Consider the following 19404-nt stretch of genomic DNA (forward strand, 5'->3'; position numbering starts at 1 on the left):
CACTCACTCCTGGGCGGCTGCCTGAGGTGTTGCCTCTCAGCCTTTGTCAACATCATCACGGACCCCCGGGCCAACACATTCTCCTTCATCCTCCACCAGGGGGACACAGAGGCTCCCAAGACTGTGCCAGGAGCCTGCATGATCTCCCACGGAGACATGCCACTCATCACAACTATCTAGGATTTTTCAAAGGATATCTTCGCACTGGGTTTATCCTGAAGAGCATGGATGTTGAAAGGACTCCCAGACTGTGCCATTTCAGGACTCTGAGGGTGGGCAGAGACGTTCATTAAACTTCTGCAGTATCGTGGTGCAGAGGGTGCATACACACTCTGTGGGGCCCCGTGGATCAGGGCAAAGCGAAGTACGCGGAGGCAGAGTAAACAAAGAAATGCCCAGAGGGTCTGTCCAAAAGTGAGGCAGGAAGCTTTATGGTGTAGTGAGCTCTCCATCACCAAGGGCATCCAAGTTTGATGGTATCCAATTAACAGATGTTAGGGATCAGCTTATCAGCTGCCTGGAAGGCCATTGTGGAAGGGAGCACAAACAAATGATTTTCAAGACCACTTACACCTCTGAGATTCCAGGATCTTTGCCTCTGTATGCACAGAAGCCATCTCACACACTATTTTTTTTTCCATCTATCCATCCATTCGTTTATTCAAAAGGGGTGATTCAAGCACATATGAAATACAAAGCCAGTATTGGGTTATGAAGGTACAGACATAAATAAGATGCTACCCTTTACCTGGAGTAGCCCATCACCAGGTTGGAAGACAAGACATTCAAATTATCAGATGTAAAGGAGTCCAGCTAATAAAAGAAGTGACTGACTAGCTGGGGATGCAGTGGGATGGTGGGAAAGTACGCAAGGAAGGTTTCACAAAAGTGAAGATGTTTGAACTGGGTTTTGAAGGCTATGTAGGAGTTTACCAGCCAGACTCAGGTGGAAGAGAATTTCAGGCAGAGGGAACACTGTGTATATAGCCAGTCTCAGAAGTCTGTAACACCTGAAATTGTCTCTGGCATTGTGTTTAGTTGCTAATCACTGAAATATTGTTTTAAGGGTAAGAAATGAGGCTGGAGGGGCATATGGGGTGAAATCATTAAGGACCTTGTACTAAAGAGTTTGGAATGTATACTGAAGTGACAATGGCAAGGGGAGTAACTGGGCCCTATTCACATATTAGAAAGATCTCTCTGATTATACAGGAGAATGGATTGGAGGGGACGAATCCAAAGCAAGAGGAGACCTGTGGGAAAGTATTTCTCCAGGTAAATTCCCTATTTGCAAGAACCATGGCTGCACATTAGAATCACCTGGGGAGCTTTAAATACTGCTGGTGCCTGATTAGGCTCTGATTTAGTGGTCTGGGGTAGGGCCTGGGAGTTTTAAAGCTTCCCCAGACAATTCTAATGTTCAGCCATTACAAAACCTTAATGTAACTGTAACCTGAATCCTGGCACATAATGAGTAGCCAGCAGATTTTTTTTTGCCCAAAAAATGAGTATGAAAACATTCAGAGGGTGCTCTTCTCGGTTTCTTAGCACTTTAGGTGGATATTAGATGAATAGTGGCTTTTATTAACAGAGGGTTTCAGGTAGAAGTCCATCCCCAGAATATCAGTGTAAACATCAAGAAGTCTAATGCCACCACTGAGACGAGCACTCCCCACCCCTGCAGAGAACCCGGGGTATATAGGCCTGGCAAGTTGCCTGAAAGAGCTGGAGCTACCTGGCTCGGGCGAGACGATGAGGCCAAGGGCTGGCATCTGGGTTCTAAGAGTTCCACGCCAAAGCACGAACCATTTGGGGTCTGCAGATGGTCTGCACTGGTGGCAAGAGGGATGCAGGGTGATGGTCAATTATAATGAGTAAATACAGGATGGGGGCGGGGAAGAGGAGAGACAAGCCCTCCGTTTGCAGAACGAGCACACTCCTATCTCCATAGCACTTTTCCACACTCAGATTTAGGGCAGAGCCTAGAACCTGTTTTGCTTCTCCTCCAGGGTACCAGTCTAAGGGTTTCTGACACACAAAGAACAACATTCTGATCAAGTAATTGCTGAGAAGGCACTCTGTTACCCCAGTCTAAAACCCTGGGCAAAACTAAGTTAGAGAACATGGCTTAGCCTAGGCAAGGACCTCTCACCCCATCTTCATTCAATCTGGTATGGCTAGGTAGCAGAATGGGCACCCATTCTATCTACCCAACCACTGCACAGAGGAGGATCATGGTCGTGCTTTTAGAATAAAGGTCAGCAAACTACAGCCACAGGCCAAATCCAGCCCAACACTTGTTTTTTGTAAGTCAATTTTTAGTGGAACACAGACATGCCCATGTGTTTGCACTGTGTCTAGGACTGTGTCCTCTCTACAACGGTGGAGTTGAGTATGAGTACGGTGGAGTTGAGTATGAGTACTTGGAACAGAGACTGCGTGGCTTACCAAGCCCATGCTGCCTGTTATCTGACCCACTACAGAAAAAGGTTGCCAACTCCTGCTCTAGAAGAAGACCCACCCAGCCTGGCTTGGAAGAGACGTGGGAGACTGGAAGCAAGAAAGGGGGAATCACGCATGGTCTGGGCTTTGAATAGACAGTGGTCCTGCCTGCCCATAGAACATTGCCTACTGAATGACTGAATTTCTGACCAATCAGGTTACAGACTTCTCCTTGCTTAGGATGTAGACCTGCTAAGAAATAGTTGGGCAAAGTCAAGCCTGGTGTATTAAGATGACTGGAAGCTCCTCTCCCCTGCACTGCTGACAGGAGTAGCTATTTGCTACTGAAGAGGTAGCAAATTCAGTCTCAGAAGTAGTGCAGGGGCCATGAGCAGGGCATCCACCCTCTTCTACCAGAGACAGGGTAGGGCCAGTAGTCAAGATGTGGTCTGACATTCATGCTTCTGCAGCTTTTCTAAAGCTGTTCGCACTCCCTGAGATGCCCCTCTTCCTTCTCTGTGAGACAGGTGGCTGCACCCTCCCCAGTGTTTCCATAACACTTGGCTCATAACTGTTAGATCACGTCACATGGTTGTTCACTCGTCTGTCTTCTCTTAAACTGATGAGTCCCATCTCTTCCTTCCTTCTAACTCTGGCTCTGAACCTCTGTGTCCAACTTCCGGCTCAGTATCTCAGCTTGAAAGTTGACTAGTCACCTCAAACATGGCTGCTGCTCCTGTTCTTTTACTGTTTTGAACACGTTTAGAAGCAAGTGCTGTACATGGTTCTAAGTATTCAATACTTCATGTACCCAGAACACAACATTTAATTCGTGCTTCCCCAAACCTGTTGCTCCCCCATCTGTTTCTTCTCCATCTCAATAAAAGATGCGACTCTCCACTCCGTTCTTTAACCAGTCAGCCTCCATCCTTCTCTTTCCTGCATAGTCCTCGTCTGTAGTAGATGTGTTGGTGCCCTGCCCACGTCCCCTCCACACTCACTTTGCCCGTGTATGCCCGCCCAGTGCCCGCCTCTTGCAAGCACTTGCGACTTTTTGCCTGAGTGCTTCCTTAAGACAAAAGAGTATGCACACCTTGTCTACAGAGCATGACAGAGGTGCCAAGGGATTTCCTAAGAGTTGTCCTCAATCAGTGATGGATGGGAACTGGGGGATAAATACCCCAACTCCCTTCTTCCTCTGGGAGAACAGCTCTGAGCCATGAGATGGGCCCATGGGATTAAGCCTCAGGTGCAGTGGTCATTTGTTCGTTGATGTACCCTGTATTTATTGGCATTCTTCCCTCGATTGTCTGACTTTTCCCACTCTCCCACCCATGAGCTCCTTAGGATTGCCTCCCAAATGCTAGAATCCTTGTTGCTGAGGCTGCTTCTGGGGGAGAGCCAAAATCTGCAATATTCAACTGAACATCCTAAAAGTAATCACTTCCCACCACATCTACTGCATCACTTCCCACCACATCTACTGCACCATCTTGGTCCAAGGCACCATCATCTCTTGGCAGGACTATTGTAACAACTTCCTAACTGATCTCCCTGCTTCCTCCCTGGGCCTCCTGGAGTCTCTATTCCATACATGAGCCAGAATGTGCTGCTTTATAAAATATAAATCAAATTAGCTAACTGCTCAAAACCCTCAGATGGTTTCCTATCACACCTGGAATAGTACCCAACTCGTTCCCAATGACCACAATGCCTTATAAAGCCTGAACTCTCCCTGCCTCTCCAGATGCTTCTGTCACTGCTTTCCCCACCTCATCCTTGAACATGGTCACTCGGTTATTACCACCTTTGCCTCCACTGTCCTCTCTGCCTGGAAAACACTTCCCACTTTTCTTGGCATGACCGGCTTTTTCACGTCATGAAGGAATTCACTTAAATGTTACCTCCTCAGAGAAGCCCTCCCTGACTGTGCAATCCAAAATAATTCTCATGCACGATCACTGTACCTCTACCCTGCTTTATTCTCTTCACAGAATTTTACACCATTTAAAATTATATATGTTTGCTTGTTCATTTGCTGCATCTCCCAGTTGACTGAAAGCTCAAGGGGGCTTTGTCTGTTTCGCTGTATCCCAAGTACCTAGAATAGCACCCAACACATATTCGGGATTCAAATATCCGTCAGTGAACGAATGAACAAATGACTCCCCTACTGCACCAGATTTGAGCTCATGACACACGAAAGACATCAGTAACATTTGAGTCCCTGAACAGGTGAATAAGCCAGGGAGGGGACAAGTCTGTGTTCTCCCCAGGCTCCATCCAAGAACACACAGTCTTTTGCACTATGTGACCCATCACAGTGGGTCTCGTTTTCCCCGTGGACACCCAGATAAAGCTCCTATCTCAAGCCATTCTAATCACTCTGTCCTTTCTTTCTAGGCCTTACCGGAGGGGCAGACAGCCTCGTGGGACACAGCCAAAGAGGATGAAAACCGCAACAAGAATCGATACGGCAACATCATATCCTGTAGGTGACCTTCTGGGAGGGCTCCAGGCTTTGGGAACACAGACGAAAATAAGCTATCACTATTATTTATCTGGAATTTGTTACCAAATAATCCTTGATGTTTCCAGATTTGGGTCCACATGCTAAGCATGGAGCTCTGTCTCAGCCTCCCTGCCATCCCTGGCCTGGATGACAGAGCATGGCTGACCTCAGCCAGAGGGGGCAGGCAGGGAGCTGGGCGGGCATTGGGCGGGCATACATGGGCAAAGTGAGCTGGCACAGTAGATGCAGGAAACTTCTGAAGCTTGGATCTTGCCCGCTCAAGACTTCTTCAGGTCGGGGAGGAAGCCCAGCCACAAGGGTGTTCCCAGCAGGCCCCCTCTGCAAAAACCCATCATGGCAGCATCTTGGGGGTGGAGAGCAAGGTCCAGCCCGTGAAGGAGGGGCTGAGAACAACTAGGTGAGAGATGATGCTATTCCAAGGAGGTCGAGTCCCAAGCAAGGATGGGCGCTCAGAAGGAGCCAGGAACTCTGGCCTGCAGCTGAGGGTTTGGGCCAGCTCAGGGCTCAGGGGAGCCCAAGGTTACCCTCTTCACACAAGAGGTAGAATGTAGGGCATCACAACTCCTGCCAGACCCCACTGCTTGCTGGCTGGGGTAGGGCCCTGCGGTGAGTGCCTGCCACTCAGGGCCTGTGTCGGCACGGGTGTTTGGGGGCCCTGAGCCTGCAGCAGAAAGCTTGCTTTGTGTGGACCTGGGGGGAGGCGTGGAAGAACATTGCCTTTTGCTCAGCGGTGAGCTCTAGCGTTCCTGGAAGCACCCGCTGGTGTGTGATTTGATGAAAGCAGTGGCACAGAGTAGCTCGAGCGCTCTGGAGTCAGACTGCCTGGGCTCCTATCCCAGCTGTGGGGCCCTGGGCAGGTGACCTGACCTCTCTGAGCTTCAGTTTTCTCGCCTTTAAAGTGAGGAAAAGAATGAAGATAGGATGGTTGAAAAAAGGTTCGTAAAACCCTTGGCACAGTACCTGGCACCATTACTCATAGCCCTAGAGTTACTTTCTCAGGGTCACTGATGAGCAGTGTGGATACACCATCCTCCTTCTTTTAAGCAAAATTCACTGAATACCCATGTGGGGATGTGGAATAAGCCAGGTTGGGGCAGGGAAGCGTAATCAGATGTCTATTTTGGAAGGATCACCAGGGCAGCTTATTGGGAAGGTGGATTTGATTGAGAGAGGCTGGAGGCAGAGGGACCACTTAGGCTACTGTAAGAGTCCTAGCAAGGGACGAGGGGGCCTGAACAAGGGCAGTGCCAGTACTTGTGTGGGACCCTGCATGATACTCAGTGCTGGGAGGAGAGGGAGAGAGACACTGCCAGAGAACTACACACCACACACAGTTCACACACAAGTGTGATCATTGCCAGATACTGGTGTGCACAGCCTTCTACACAACATAAATACAGAGGACGAACTTACCTCGTACAAAATGGCAAGCACATACTCTGATTAGAACAGGTGTCAACAACAGCCCCTGTCTGCCGCGGCACAGCCAACCTGGACCATTTGACATCTCACCAGTTGGGCACGAAGTATCCCTTGGTCTCAGTTCTCAGAGTAACCCAGTTCAGCCACAAAAAAAAAAAATCCTGAATAACGAATTATTTCTAGCACAGTTCAGTGTTTTGTTTTGTTTTCTTTCACTGTCTAGACGTTGCCTAAGAAAAAGCTTAGAGGAAGAAAGCGTAAGATATAGGCGGCCTGTAAAGGAAAAAAGAGGCAGAAGTTTTAGCTTAGCTGTTTCCTGTGCTGATTTAGAAATCGGCTATGAATAGGAGAACTAATCAGAAAAACATTTGTAATTTGTCTCTTGGAAGAGAGTCATGCAGACAGCAAGATTTCTTAAAAAAAAAGAAAAGAAAAGAAAAGATTTCTTGCAAATGTAGTGTTGGGAAGAGACGTTCAAACAGTCAGGAAATGTGTATGAAGACCTATGATGTGTGGGCCTTCTCTGAGCCAGGCCCCGTGCTGGGCACTGGGACACTCAGTCTCTGCTGCCGGGGAACTCGCATTCCAGGTACAGGTTCTGCTTGCTCTGACCATCCTCTGCTTGAGCACCATCGTGTACTAGTGCCCTCAAATATCTGGTCACTTGTCTGTTCGCCGTATCAGATGGTGAGTTCAGATGGGATCCACTAAATTATAGGCTGTAAGACCTTGTGTACTCACTGTAAGCCTTAGTCTTCTCTCTGTACGATGGGTATCATGATGCAATAGTATAAGGGAAAATAATAATAGAAAAAATAAACAATTAGAGCACAGTAAAGAGACCCTGTCCCTCGAGAGACAAGGGCATCCAGGCCGGGCCAGGTATCTGGCCCAAAGCCTGAGGAGCCCAGGATGAAAGCCTTTGTATCTTTCTGGACGTCCCACTGCCCACCCTTTGCGCTCAGCATCCGTGCCCAAGCCATCATCAGATCTCACCTGGCCTCTGCCCGCCTTCTTCCTGGTTGTTCCGTATCTACTTTGTCCCCCAAATGTATCCTATCTGATCTCTAACAGAAGCCAGAGGGACGTCCTCAAAATATGAATTGAAACATGTCACTGTCCTACAGAAAACCCTTCAAATGGCTTCCTTCAGTGTTGAGCCCTTCTTTTCCAAAGGCCCTCAGCCCTCTCTCCATTGCATTTCACACTGTGTCCTCTCCACCACAGTCTCCTCGGTTAAGCCCCACCGGCCTTTCAGTACCTTGAACTTTACATGCTCATCCGTGACACAGGGCCTTTGCGCATTCTCTTCTCTATCAACATGCCCGTCCCTCCTCTCTTTGCTCTGCTAAGTCCTACTTATTCTTCAGATCTTAGCTCAGGTATCACTTCTTCACGGAATTCTTCTGACCATTATAATTTGGTCAGAACCCCATTATTCACTCCGAGAGCACAAGGCATGTCTTCTCCTTAGTTCTCATCACTACCGTGATCTGAGAGCCTTTGCATGACTGTCTGCTGGCTGCCTGATCTCCTCACCAGAATAGGTGTCCTACAACAACAGAGCTAGGGCTCTCTTGCACTTCTGTGTCCCCAGACCTGGCTTATGGCTGCTGCTCAGTAGACAGGACTGAATGTTGGAATGCACGGACTCCCTGCAAGGCCCCAAAGGGCTTGAGCCATGGGTCTCTCCCTTCTGGCTTTCCCCCCAAAATAGAGAGCACCCAGAAAGGATGGATGGAGGAAGTCTGAATCAGGATGACTCTAGGAACAGTGATAGTTGATCAAGGAAGACATTCTGAGCCTGAAGGAAGCGGATGGAGAGATGGGACACAGGAGGGAGAGAGGAGGACAGTCATATACCCCTCAGGAGCCACATCTGAGAAGGCAGGATTCCAGGCAGCAAGGAGAACAATGAAAGGGATTAGACTGCATCATAGGGAGCAGAAGGTGCTGTCCGTGTCCCATCCACACCCCACGGCTCCGCCACCTCCTTGTGCAGTAACTCCTGCTGGCACCCAGGCCCGGGACTAGGGTGAGGCAGGCGACGCACCCAGCATTCCAGGGTCTGCTCAGGCTCAGCTGTTGACCCTGCACCTGCCTGACCCTGAGAGCAAGCGCCTCCTTAAAGTGTGTGCCCTGGGGCCTCACTGGTTCCCCCCAGTCCTGCCCTGTCTGCATCTTTTTGCCTGAGGACCTTCTCCAAAGCTGGGGCAGGGTGCTCTGCCCAGGCACAAAGCTGTCTCTCCCTAGACCATGAAATAGCCCAGCTGCTCTTCCTCGCCTTCACTGGGTTGTGTGTTCTACACCTTTCTCCAGAGCTTCCATGGGGAGTGGGCTGCAGTTGCCCACCCTTCCTGGGCTGCCTTCTCTTGGCTGTCTCACTCCCCTCCCCCTTTCCTCTTGGTGTCCTCTTCTCTTCCTATGTGAACTGCTTGCACTGGAATCCTCATCTTGCATCTACTTCCGGGGAAACCCAAACAGAGGCAGAGGAAATTCAGACACCTAATGATACCGTCTTGGTGGGTTTAAAGAAACCTGAATCTCCTTTCTAATGTACGGGTCAGTAATTCTGCAGCGAATTGTGGCTGGACCGGGTAACCAGTGCATCCAAGAGCAGTGCAAGGCATAAAGGGGAACCAAGAAAGAAAAAAAACGGTCCTGGAATTGAAATGAAGAAAGGAGCAGAGAAACAGCCCCGAGGATTGGAAAGTGTTCCTGCCCTTGTACGTTTCCCTCCCGGAGGCAAAGTCGTGGGCACTGGCTTGATAAATAGAAATATTCTTGGTGCAAAAAGAAAAGCGGGTGTGATTAGCATCTTAAGGAACCCAGGGCACTAGGAGGCTGGAGTGGAGGACAAAGGCCCAGGCCAAGGAGAACAGAGAAGATGAAAGGGGAGGAGAAGGAGGGAGGGCACAGTCTGCCAATGAAACAATGAAAGAGAAACCTTGCCTAAATAAGCCCTTTCTTCCAAAGGATTCTGTTTAGAATTTAGCAGGAGAGACAGTGGGGTTTCCAGGGAGTAGAAAAGAAAGGAAGTGAAAGGAAATGAATGGGGAGAACAGAACAAAGAGTTCTTTACTCTTAAGTAGCCCTGGGGTATGTATGGTGGACAAGGGGAAATTTCAAGAATACCAAGCGTTGCCCATGTGGAAGTTGCAGAGGGTGCTTCCTTGACTGGAAGGAAATTACACAGAGGAGAGGAAGTGATCTCAGGGGTGCAGATTTTATCAAATGAGGCTTCCCTTCTGACATCTGTTGGGGTCCCAGCAGGAGGAAATAGATGGGACCTTCAAATAGTGTGATTTGAGGATAATTTAATCAAGTGACTTTTTTCTTTAATGAAAATGTGAGCTAGCTGTGGGAGACTACAGGGAATAGTGTGGCACCCTGGGGCTAAATGCCATGCCTAGGCCACAGAAGATTCAGTAAGAAGAGGTTCCCAGGACCCAGAGAAAGAGGACCTGGTCAGAGGTGTGACCTTTAGTGGCCTTGCAGCCAGCCCATGGTGACCCCAAAAAAGGGAGCTGAAGGAATAAGTACCTCGATAGCACTCCCCACTTAATCCAGTCTTCTGCCAGTGCTTTCCAGTGGCTGAACCCAGCCAGAGCCAGAGGACAAGGGAATCTGTAGACAGAGTCCAGTGGTTCTCAAAGTGTGGTCCCTGGAGCAGCAACACCTGAGAACTTGCTAGAAATGCTCATTTTGGGGTCCCATCTAGACCTGTCAAAGCAGACATTCTGGGGATGGCATCCAGCAAGCTCTGTTGTAAACAGCCCACCAGTGACACTGATACACTCTCAGGTTTGCGAACCTCTCATCTTTTATTTCTTTTTCTTTTTATTAAAGAAAAGTTGATTTACAATGTTACATAAGTTTCAGGTGTACAGCATAGTGATTCAATAATTTTTTTGGATTATACTCCATTTAAAGTTATTATAAAATACTGGCTATATTCTCTGTGCTGTACAGTATGTCCTTGTATCTTATTTATTTTATACATAGTAGTTTGTACCTCTTAATCCCCTACCCCTATCTTGTCCCTCCCCCTTCCCTCTCCCCACTGGTAACCACTAGTTTGTTCTCTATGCAAGTCTGTTTCTGTTTTGTTATAATCATTTGTCTTATTTTTTAGATTCCTCAGTAATAATATATAGTATTTGTCTTTCTCTCTCTGACTTATTTCACTAAACATGATACCCTCCAGGTCCATCCATGCTATTGAAAATGGCAAAATTTCATTCTTTTTTACAGCTGAATAATATTCCCTTGTGTATATATACCACATCTTCTTTATCCATTCATCTCTTGACAGACACTTGGGTTGCTTTCATATCTTGGCTATTGTAAATAATGCTGCTATGAACATTGGGGTGTGTATATCTTTTCAAATTACTGTTTTCATTTTCTTTGGATAAATACCCAGGAGTGGAATTGCTGGATCATCTGGTAGTTCTATTTTTAGGTTTTGGGGGAACTTCCATACGGTTTTTCCACAGTGACTGCACCAATTTATATTCCCACCAACAGGGTACAAGGGTTCCCTTTTCTCCACATCCTTGCCAATATTTGTTGTTTGTGGTCTTTTTGATGATAGCCATTCTTACAGGTATGAGGTGATATTACGCTGTGGTTTTGATTGGCATTTCCCTGATGATTAGCAAAGTTGAGCGTACAAACCTCTGATCTTATCCACAGGGATCAGCTTCCAGTTTAGAGAGGCAGGTGCGGAAGGCTGAAGGGCAAACAAGAGACCCAGGACATTTTCATTTTCTGAGACTTCTAACCCCCTAATTTAAGACAAGCCACTGGGCTCAGGTGCATTGGAGAACTGGGCATGGGGTCCAGCAGACCCAGGTGCTAGTCTCAGTTCTGCCCTTTACCTCATGCATGACCTTCAACAAGGTCACTTCATCTCTCTGACACTCAGGTTCACACCTTTCAGTGCAAAGAGTGCAAATTAAGATGAATAAATATTGACTCTGAACCTGGTTGTATAGCCTTTTAAACCTAGATGACACTAAGTCTAGTCTCTTTGAGTTCACGGGCAAGGAGCAATGGTCCAGAGATGTAGAGCCCTGCCCAGGGTCACGCAGAGTCTGTAGGACAACCAGGACCAGAGCTCCAGGCTCTTGCTGCCCGGATGCCACGAGCTCCCTACCAAGGAGTCCCTCTGCATCTAGACATATCTGTGCTCTTGGGGGAGCGTGCGCTGAGGACTCTGACCTCAGAGCAGGAGATCAGGATGAACTCTTCAGAGAGGCTGTTTTCACTTCCAGGGAGGAACTCAGATTCAGATCAAGCTCAGGGACTTCTTCTCAGAGCTGTTTCTCTGCTGATTTCTGGGGAGACCCTACTGGATGTCAAATTGGGTGCCTTGTTCAGTGTTCCCAGCTCCCCCTTCTCCTTGGCCGCCTCCGAGGGTGGCTCCTGCCTGGGCCTTACAGAGCGATCCTGGTGCAGAAACCTTCAGTGGCCTTGTTTGTCAGAGGACTTGTTCCGGTCACTGGAGCCCTCTCTGGCTGCTTGCCGGGACTGCTGAGAAATTAAATGTCCCCAGGAGCAGCTCTCAATCTGTGACGGATGGGGGTGCGGGTGTAAGTTCCCCAGGTCCCTCCCCGCTGAGGCGGAATAGCTTGGAGCTGTGTATTCACACTCTCTCCTGGAGTAGCAGGAGAAAGTAAGAAAGTAAGCCCCAGCTTGATGACACAACCCTCACCGGTTTCCTTCCTTTCTGCCTCTTACTTCCCATTCCCCTTCCGGTGTTTCCCGGGATCATCTCCCAAAGCAAGTCCTTGCACTTCAGTCCTTGTCTCAGTTTCTGCTTCAGAAGGAATCTGGATCAGAAACCTTCCTCTCTTTCTTCAGAAAGTCCCCTTAGTGGGGTGTGGGCTGGACATCCTGCTTAGGATGAATCCACAAATTCATCAGCTGGGCCACTGTCCCCCAAACTTCTCTCGGTGCTCTGCGCCTCTACGCTTAAGTCCCCTCTATGGCCCCAAAACTTTCATCTGTTGGAGCAGCTCCTCACGGGGCCCTGCAGAATGGAGCAGCCCATCCTCAGTCAGCAGGGAACTGGCAGCACAAGGAGACGCACAGAATGTCGGGCTGTTTCTCTGTCATCCCCAGGCCACCTGCTACCTTGGTAACGGTAATTCAATCAAGATTGAATGAGGAGACCTTTAGCTTCAGTGGGGTACCTGGGCAGACTCGGCAGGATTACCTGCATCCTCACTCTCCAGTCGTGCAACATGATGACCTTAACATTTCCAGTACTTCTAGGAAATGATTTTTCAGCTCCACAATTCATTGTAATGAGTCAGATCTCTTTTCTCTGAAAAACTGCACCTTTTCTTTACCTTCCTCAGTGCCCAGAAGACAGGAGGAAAGCACATCCTGTATCCAAATGATATTGTCTTCCCCGCCCCACCTCTCTGAAGTGATTCTCTAAGTGGATGTGACTTGAGAAGACTGACTTAATGGGTTACCTCTGATGATGGAGGAGGGACGAGGAACTGTGGTTTGCTTTGAGAGTTAGACCTGTGCATGGGAGGACACTGAATCCTCTCCCATGGCCAGGGATGGGGGGGTGGGACACACAGTGGATGGAACACAGTGTCAGAGTCAGAACCGGCACGGAGGGGTGTAGCGGCAGTGAGTCTTGGGGTTCCCAGAGAGGTAGGGACCCCACTACTCTACAAGGAAGCTGTCAGCCTTACACCTTCTAAGTTGTTAAACTGCTTGGAGCCTTGATTTTCTCAGCCACAGAATGGGTTATGACGAGAATCAAATGGCATGGCATCCACAGGCTTCTAGAATGGTGCCTGGAGCATCTGATGCACTCCACAAAGATAAATTTCTGTTCCTTACACCCAGCACAGGTGAGTCTCTAGTCTCACGGCCTAATTCCAGTAAAAACTTTTGGTCTTTCCCAAGACAAATTGAATAGCCAAGGCACCCCCTGTGCTAAATAACTGAACATCAAATGGTCTGTACATTGAAACCTGAGTGTGCATCAGAATCTCCTGGAGGGCTTGTTAAAATACAGATTGCTGGGCTCCACCCCAGAGTTCCAGATTCAGTGGGTCTGGGCTAGGACTCCAGTATCTGCATTTCTAACAAGTTCCCAGATGTCATTGATGCTGTTGGCCAAGGAACTATATTTTGAAAACCACTGGTCTAGAATTACAATGAAACTGAGTTTACACATTTGTATTGATTTCTTACAATACGCCAGGTGCCTTCATATCTAACTGCTTTTCATCCTTGCAACAAGTCTGCAAAGGTGGAGAGGATTTTGATGTTGTCATTGGGTAAACTGAGGCCCGGGAAGGTACATCATCTGCTCCGGGTGATAGAGTTAGTGACAGACCTCAGGTCTGCTTTCAGAGCCTTCCCAAGCCCTCCCTCTCTCGTGCCGAAGGCAATGATTGGCTGCCAGTCTTGGGTCTGCAGGTGGGGTGAGGGGTCAGCTATGAGGCGAGGAAGAATTTGAGCACAGGATCCAGGCACACTATGCCAGCCTTGTGTAGAGGAAAGAGCCTGGGTCCCAAGCCAGGTTACCTAAAATCAATTGTATGGCTGAAAGCAAGGGACTGGCTCCTTTCTGGTTCTCAGCCTTTCAGACACAAATATGAATTCATATATTGAACAGATAATTATTGAGCACTTACTATGTGCCATACACTATAGAGGAGTTCAGTAAATAGGATGCCCGTTCTTAAATAGGGCGCGAAGGAGAGCCATGGGTTAGTCAGATCGTCGCAGAAATAAAACTGCTCTAAGAGCTCTGAAGACAAGTACAGGGAGCTATTAGAGCCTGGGGTGGAGAGATCATAGAAGGCTTCCTGAGGGAAGAAGATTGAGCTGAAGAATGAGATGTTGCCAGCCTTATGGGGTTGAGGGCGTTCCTTTCATGTGCAAAGGCCCTGTGGTCAGAGCAGACATGATGCATTTGAGCAACAGAAAGAAGGGCACGGTTTTCAGTCATATGTGGGGAGGGGGGCATGAGGCTGGACTTGGGAAATAGGTCCCAAACCAGATCATGCAAGGCATTGTGGGGTCTGGTCAGGCTTTGTTCTCTGTCAGTGATGTCTTGCAACTGATTCATACCAGCTTGCAGGAGATGATGGTTAAATTTTTCAGGAATTTTGTGAGCCAGTTGATACCACGTTGGTAGCTTGAAATCAGTCATGGTGGGAGTATTTATATCACAGAAATCAGATGTTACCCATCAGGGCCATTTCTTCCTCCAGAGAGCTCTTTGTTAAACTTTTACAACCTACCACTGGGCTTTGTTCGAAAACTACAAGGAACAGATTGATTCTAGAGGGGCAATGTTTCTGTTCCCCTTGAGTTGCGTTCCAGGGAGCTCTTTGGGTCTTTGCAGTTATGCCTTCTCTCTACCAGTGGCCACTGGTTCTCTCCTCCTCCGTGCAAGCCAGTGCTGGCCCACCTCCTACCTCAGCTGAGAGCCGGGTGAAGCCGGGCTCCTGCACCTCCTCTTACCTCACCGTTGAGGAGTTTATTTCTCCTCTATGTGACTTCTTCACTCGTCTTGAATATCAAACAAGGAATACCAGATTAGCTGTTTCTCAAGCTTGCAAAATGTAGATAGAGCATAATGAACTTTTTGGGCTGCTTGTAAATTACTTTGTATAAACTCCTTTACATCGCCCACTGCCCCATCTTTCTCCATGTGCATGTGGATAAACACGTTTTTTTTTATCCTTCTAATTATATAATGTTAGAAGGAGAAGGGGACACAGAATAATATTAGCGTCTCCCAGAAGGAATAAATAAACCATGAAGGCAGTCCTACTCCTTGCAATGCCTTTCTGGTGGACCTGTAGCTGAATTCTGCCCTTTCATGAATATACACAGTAACTCTTTGCCTCTGTAGAAAGATGGGTTTACATTTTGTACAGAAGGGCAAATGGGAAGCACGAAGTTTCTAACCGTCTCCGCCATCAGCTCACTGCCTGCCTCACATCCAGCCCAGAATCACCATTTATTAAGCACCTGCTGCATACCAGGCACTGTGCTCACACTTTTTTTAAGAGCAGTTTTAGTTTCAGAAAAATTGAGCGGAATGTCCAGAGAGTTCCTGTTTACTCCTACCTCCCATCCCCCTTCAGTTTCCCCTGTTATTAACATGTGGCATCAGTGTGATACGTTCGTTACAATTGGTGAACCAATATTGATCCTTTTTTTTATAAGATAGTATCTCATTTTTTTATTGAAGTTTAGTTGATGTACAATATTATATGTTACAAGTGTACAATATAATGATTCACAGTTTTTAAAGGTTATACTCCATTTATGGTTATTATAAAATATTGGTTATTTTCCCTGTGTTGTACATTATATCCTTGTAGCTTATTTTATACATGACAGTTTGTACCGCTTAATCCCTTACCCCTATAATGACTCTCCCCTTTCCCTTTCCCCACTGATAACCACTAGTTTGTTCTCTGTATCTGTGAGTCTGCTTCCTTTTTGTTATAATCACTAGTTTGTTGTATTTTTTAGATTCCACATATAAGTGATATCATACAGTATTTGTCTTTCTCTGTCTGACTTATTTCACTTAGCATAATACCTTCCAAGTCCATCTATGTTGTTGCAGATGGCAAAATTTCATTCTTTTTTATGGTTGAGTAATATTCCATCACATATATATACACCACATCTTCTTTTTTTTTTTTTTTAGTGTTTAGTTTTTTTTCCTCAACATTTTTATTGTAGTATAATTGCTTTACAATGGTGTGTTACTTTCTGCTTTATAACAAAGTGAATCAGCTGTACATATACATATATCCCCATATCTCTTCCCTCTTGCATCTCCCTTCCTCCCACCCTCCCTATCCCACCCTTCTAGCTGGTCACAAAGCACCGAGCTGATCTCCCTGTGCTTTGCTATCCATTATTACTAGCTAAAGTCCATAGTTTACCTTCGAGTCCACTCTGTGTTGTGCAGTTCTGTAGGATTTAAAAAATGTACAGTGACACATATCCGCAATTACAGTATTTATTATACAGAAGTTTCACCTAAAAGTTCCCTGTGCTCTACGTAGTCATCCCTCCCCGCAAGTCCCTGGCAATCACGGATCTTCTTACTGCCTCCATAGTTTTGCCTTCTCCAAAATGTCATAGAGTTGGAATCATACACTATGAAGCCTTTCAGGCTGGGTTTTTTCACTTAGCAGTATGCCTTTGTGTTTCCTCCATGTCCTTTCCTGGTTTGGGAACTCATTTCTGTATATTACCAAAGACATGGATGTACCATGACTTGTTTGTCCATTCACCTATTGAAGGACATCTTGGTCTTTCTTAAGTTTTGGCAATTATGAGTAAACCTGCTATAAACATTCATGTGCAGGTTTTTGTGTGGATGTAAGTTTCAGCTCATCTGGGTAAATACCAGACAGTAATTGCTGGATCATATGATAAGAGTGTGTTTAGTTTTGGAAGAAATTTCCAAACTGTCTTCCAAAGTGGCTCTACCATTTTGCTTTCCCATCAGCAATAAGTGAGAATTCCTGTTGCTCTGCATCCTCACCAGCATTTGGTGTTGTCAGGGTTCTGGATTTTGGCCATTCTAGTAGATGAGTAGAGGTATCTTTTTGTTGTTTTAATTTGCAGTTCCTAATGACATATGATACTGAACACCTTTTCATATGCCTATTTGCCATCCATATATCTTTTTTCGTGAGGTGTCCGTTCAGATCATTTGCCCATTCTTTAATTGGGTTGTTTACTTATTGTTGAGTTTTAAGAGATCTTTGTATACTGTGGCTCCAACTCCTTTATCAGATAGTCTTTTTCAAACGTTTTCTCCCAATCTGTGGCTCATCTTTTCATTCTCTTAACGTCCTCACACTTTTCATGCCTGCATTTTCTCATTTAATCCTCCCAACATTCTGTGAGCTATATAGTATTGAGCCATATAGCATTTTCCTAAGAAAACCAAGGCTTAGAGAGATCAACTGACTTGCTAAGTGATGGAGCTAAGATCTGAACCCAGATCTGACCCAGAGCTTCAGACCTCCCATCACCACGTCTGCTGTCCTACTTGCCACAGGTTAGCCCATGTGGGAATAAATCTTGATCACTTTGTACTAAAGTACTCTTTCACAGTCTCAGAAGATAGTCTCTATGTGGATGCTCTGCAGAGCCCGGCATGGTGACTTGCATCTAAGGACCTGAATAGGGCGTAGAAAGCCCTCTTCAATCTAACCCCCACCTACCTCCTCTGCCTCTTCTCCCACTGCTAATTGCCTCCCACTCCGTGTTCACAAGACAAGAAACTGTTTGCAGGTCGCCAGTATGCTTGCTTTTCCAGGACCTCTGCTCTCTTGCTGTTCTCTCTGACGGAAAGACCCTTCCTCATTGTCTGTTGGTCAAGCCTTACTTTCAATTCCTCATTCACATATCACTTCGCAATGCCCTCTAGTCCCCACTTTCTAGACCTTGAAATTTCACTTCTCTGTACAGTCTGTCTCCCCCACTACATTGACAAACTCCCTGAGCACTTGGAAAATACTTTCCAAGTCCCTTCAACAAGCCTGTGTGTAGTAGGTGCTCAGTGAATTTGTTCTTAATAAATGAATAAAGGTGATATTGACAAACGCCATCATCTAGTGGTTAGAGGCACCTCTCATCTTTAAGAATATTTAACTGAAAGAAATAAGTTTGTTTCTTTTCTTTTTCTTGTTAATCATATTTGCTTTCAGACTTTCAATTTCGTTTTATATTAATGAAAATTTCCTTTCAACGTTTTACACCAGAATATCTGTTTCCAGTGCTTTAGACTTCAAGGGCAGACATAATTCAATAAATAAAGGAGATTTTTTGAATCGATGAGTCATTAGTGAGACCAATGAGTGAAAACACATTACACATTTTTCACTTTTTTGAGCCTTACAGTTTTGGTAACCGCTGGTAACAAGGCTTAACAGTCTGAGCTCAGAGTCAGCTTCTGGGTCTTGTCTGAACCCCTGCTGGGTGGATGTGCCCCAGGATGTCCCACTGCAGGAGCTGGGGACCAGACGCTTGCACAGACTGCAGTACCTGCGAGATGCTAGAAGTCCAGGGACAGCACATCGTGTGAACAGAGCAGGGATTCAGGGTCAGACAGTCCTAAGATAGAATCCCAGCCACTTGTAGGCTGTGTAATGTTGGAAACTTGCTTAATCTCTCTGAGCCCCAGTTTCTTCATCTGTGAAATGGGAAGAATAAAAATACTACATCATTAGTATAATAATCTGTGGAGCGATTTGGAGGAATAAATGATTGAGTGAGATAATGTATGTGAAGCCTCTGGCATCTACCATCAACTCCATAAAGACTAGCTTCAAACTCCTTCCCCACTTCACACCCCACTCCGCCACCCACCAAAAGGGATCACTTAGACCTCCCCCCCACTCCCTCTGGTTGATTCCACGGAATCTCTTCCCCACAATGAGTGAGAAACATGGCATCCAGTGTAGCTCAGTATCTAGCACGGTGCCTGCCGCATGGCAGATGCTCACTTAACTCTTTTTGAATTGATTAATTAGTGAATGAATGAATGGAGGTGGGGCAGTGTCCTGTCCAGCCCCGGCCTGCTTGTCCATGCTTGGTCCCATTCCTTGCCTTCTCCCGCTCAACTTCCCATCGTAGGGATCTGACCCTTGCAGGTTGCATTTCTCAGCCTCTCTTGTCGGCTGGCTGCTGCTTGGCCAATGACGTGGACTGGTGGGAGATTGGAAGGTGGGAGAAAGGAAGAAGCCGGGGTATTTCTCCCTCTCTGTCCCAATCAGAGGCATCTTCTTGAACAGTGAGGGAGTCTCCTCCTTTTCTCCAGCTCCCACCAGAGAGGCCCACTGCAGCTCCAGCTTCCACAGGTGGCCCCCACCCCTGGGCTCTGGTGCCCTGGCTTCCTCCCTCTGTCCCACCGACCCTGGGGAGGCAGTGTCTCCTTGTTGATGTTTATCTCTGAGTTACTTCTCCCTCCTCCCTCTAGC

At 46.9% G+C, this 19404-nt stretch overlaps 1 protein-coding gene across 1 annotated transcript in view; it reads left to right on the forward strand.

Annotated features, from left to right (window-relative positions):
* The window catches only part of PTPRT (protein tyrosine phosphatase receptor type T), a 1082400-nt gene that overhangs the window by 1000778 nt on the left and 62218 nt on the right, over positions 1-19404 (forward strand). The window contains exon 18 of the mRNA XM_027078280.1: positions 4846-4933. Coding sequence (XP_026934081.1) covers positions 4846-4933 — 88 coding nt within the window. The remainder of the gene's footprint in view (positions 1-4845; positions 4934-19404) is intronic.

Source organism: Aethalodelphis obliquidens, unplaced genomic scaffold (genome assembly GCF_003676395.1).
Source record: "Aethalodelphis obliquidens isolate GAN/ISIS:26980383/991018 unplaced genomic scaffold, ASM367639v1 scaffold42, whole genome shotgun sequence".
Lineage (NCBI taxonomy): Eukaryota > Metazoa > Chordata > Mammalia > Artiodactyla > Delphinidae > Aethalodelphis > Aethalodelphis obliquidens.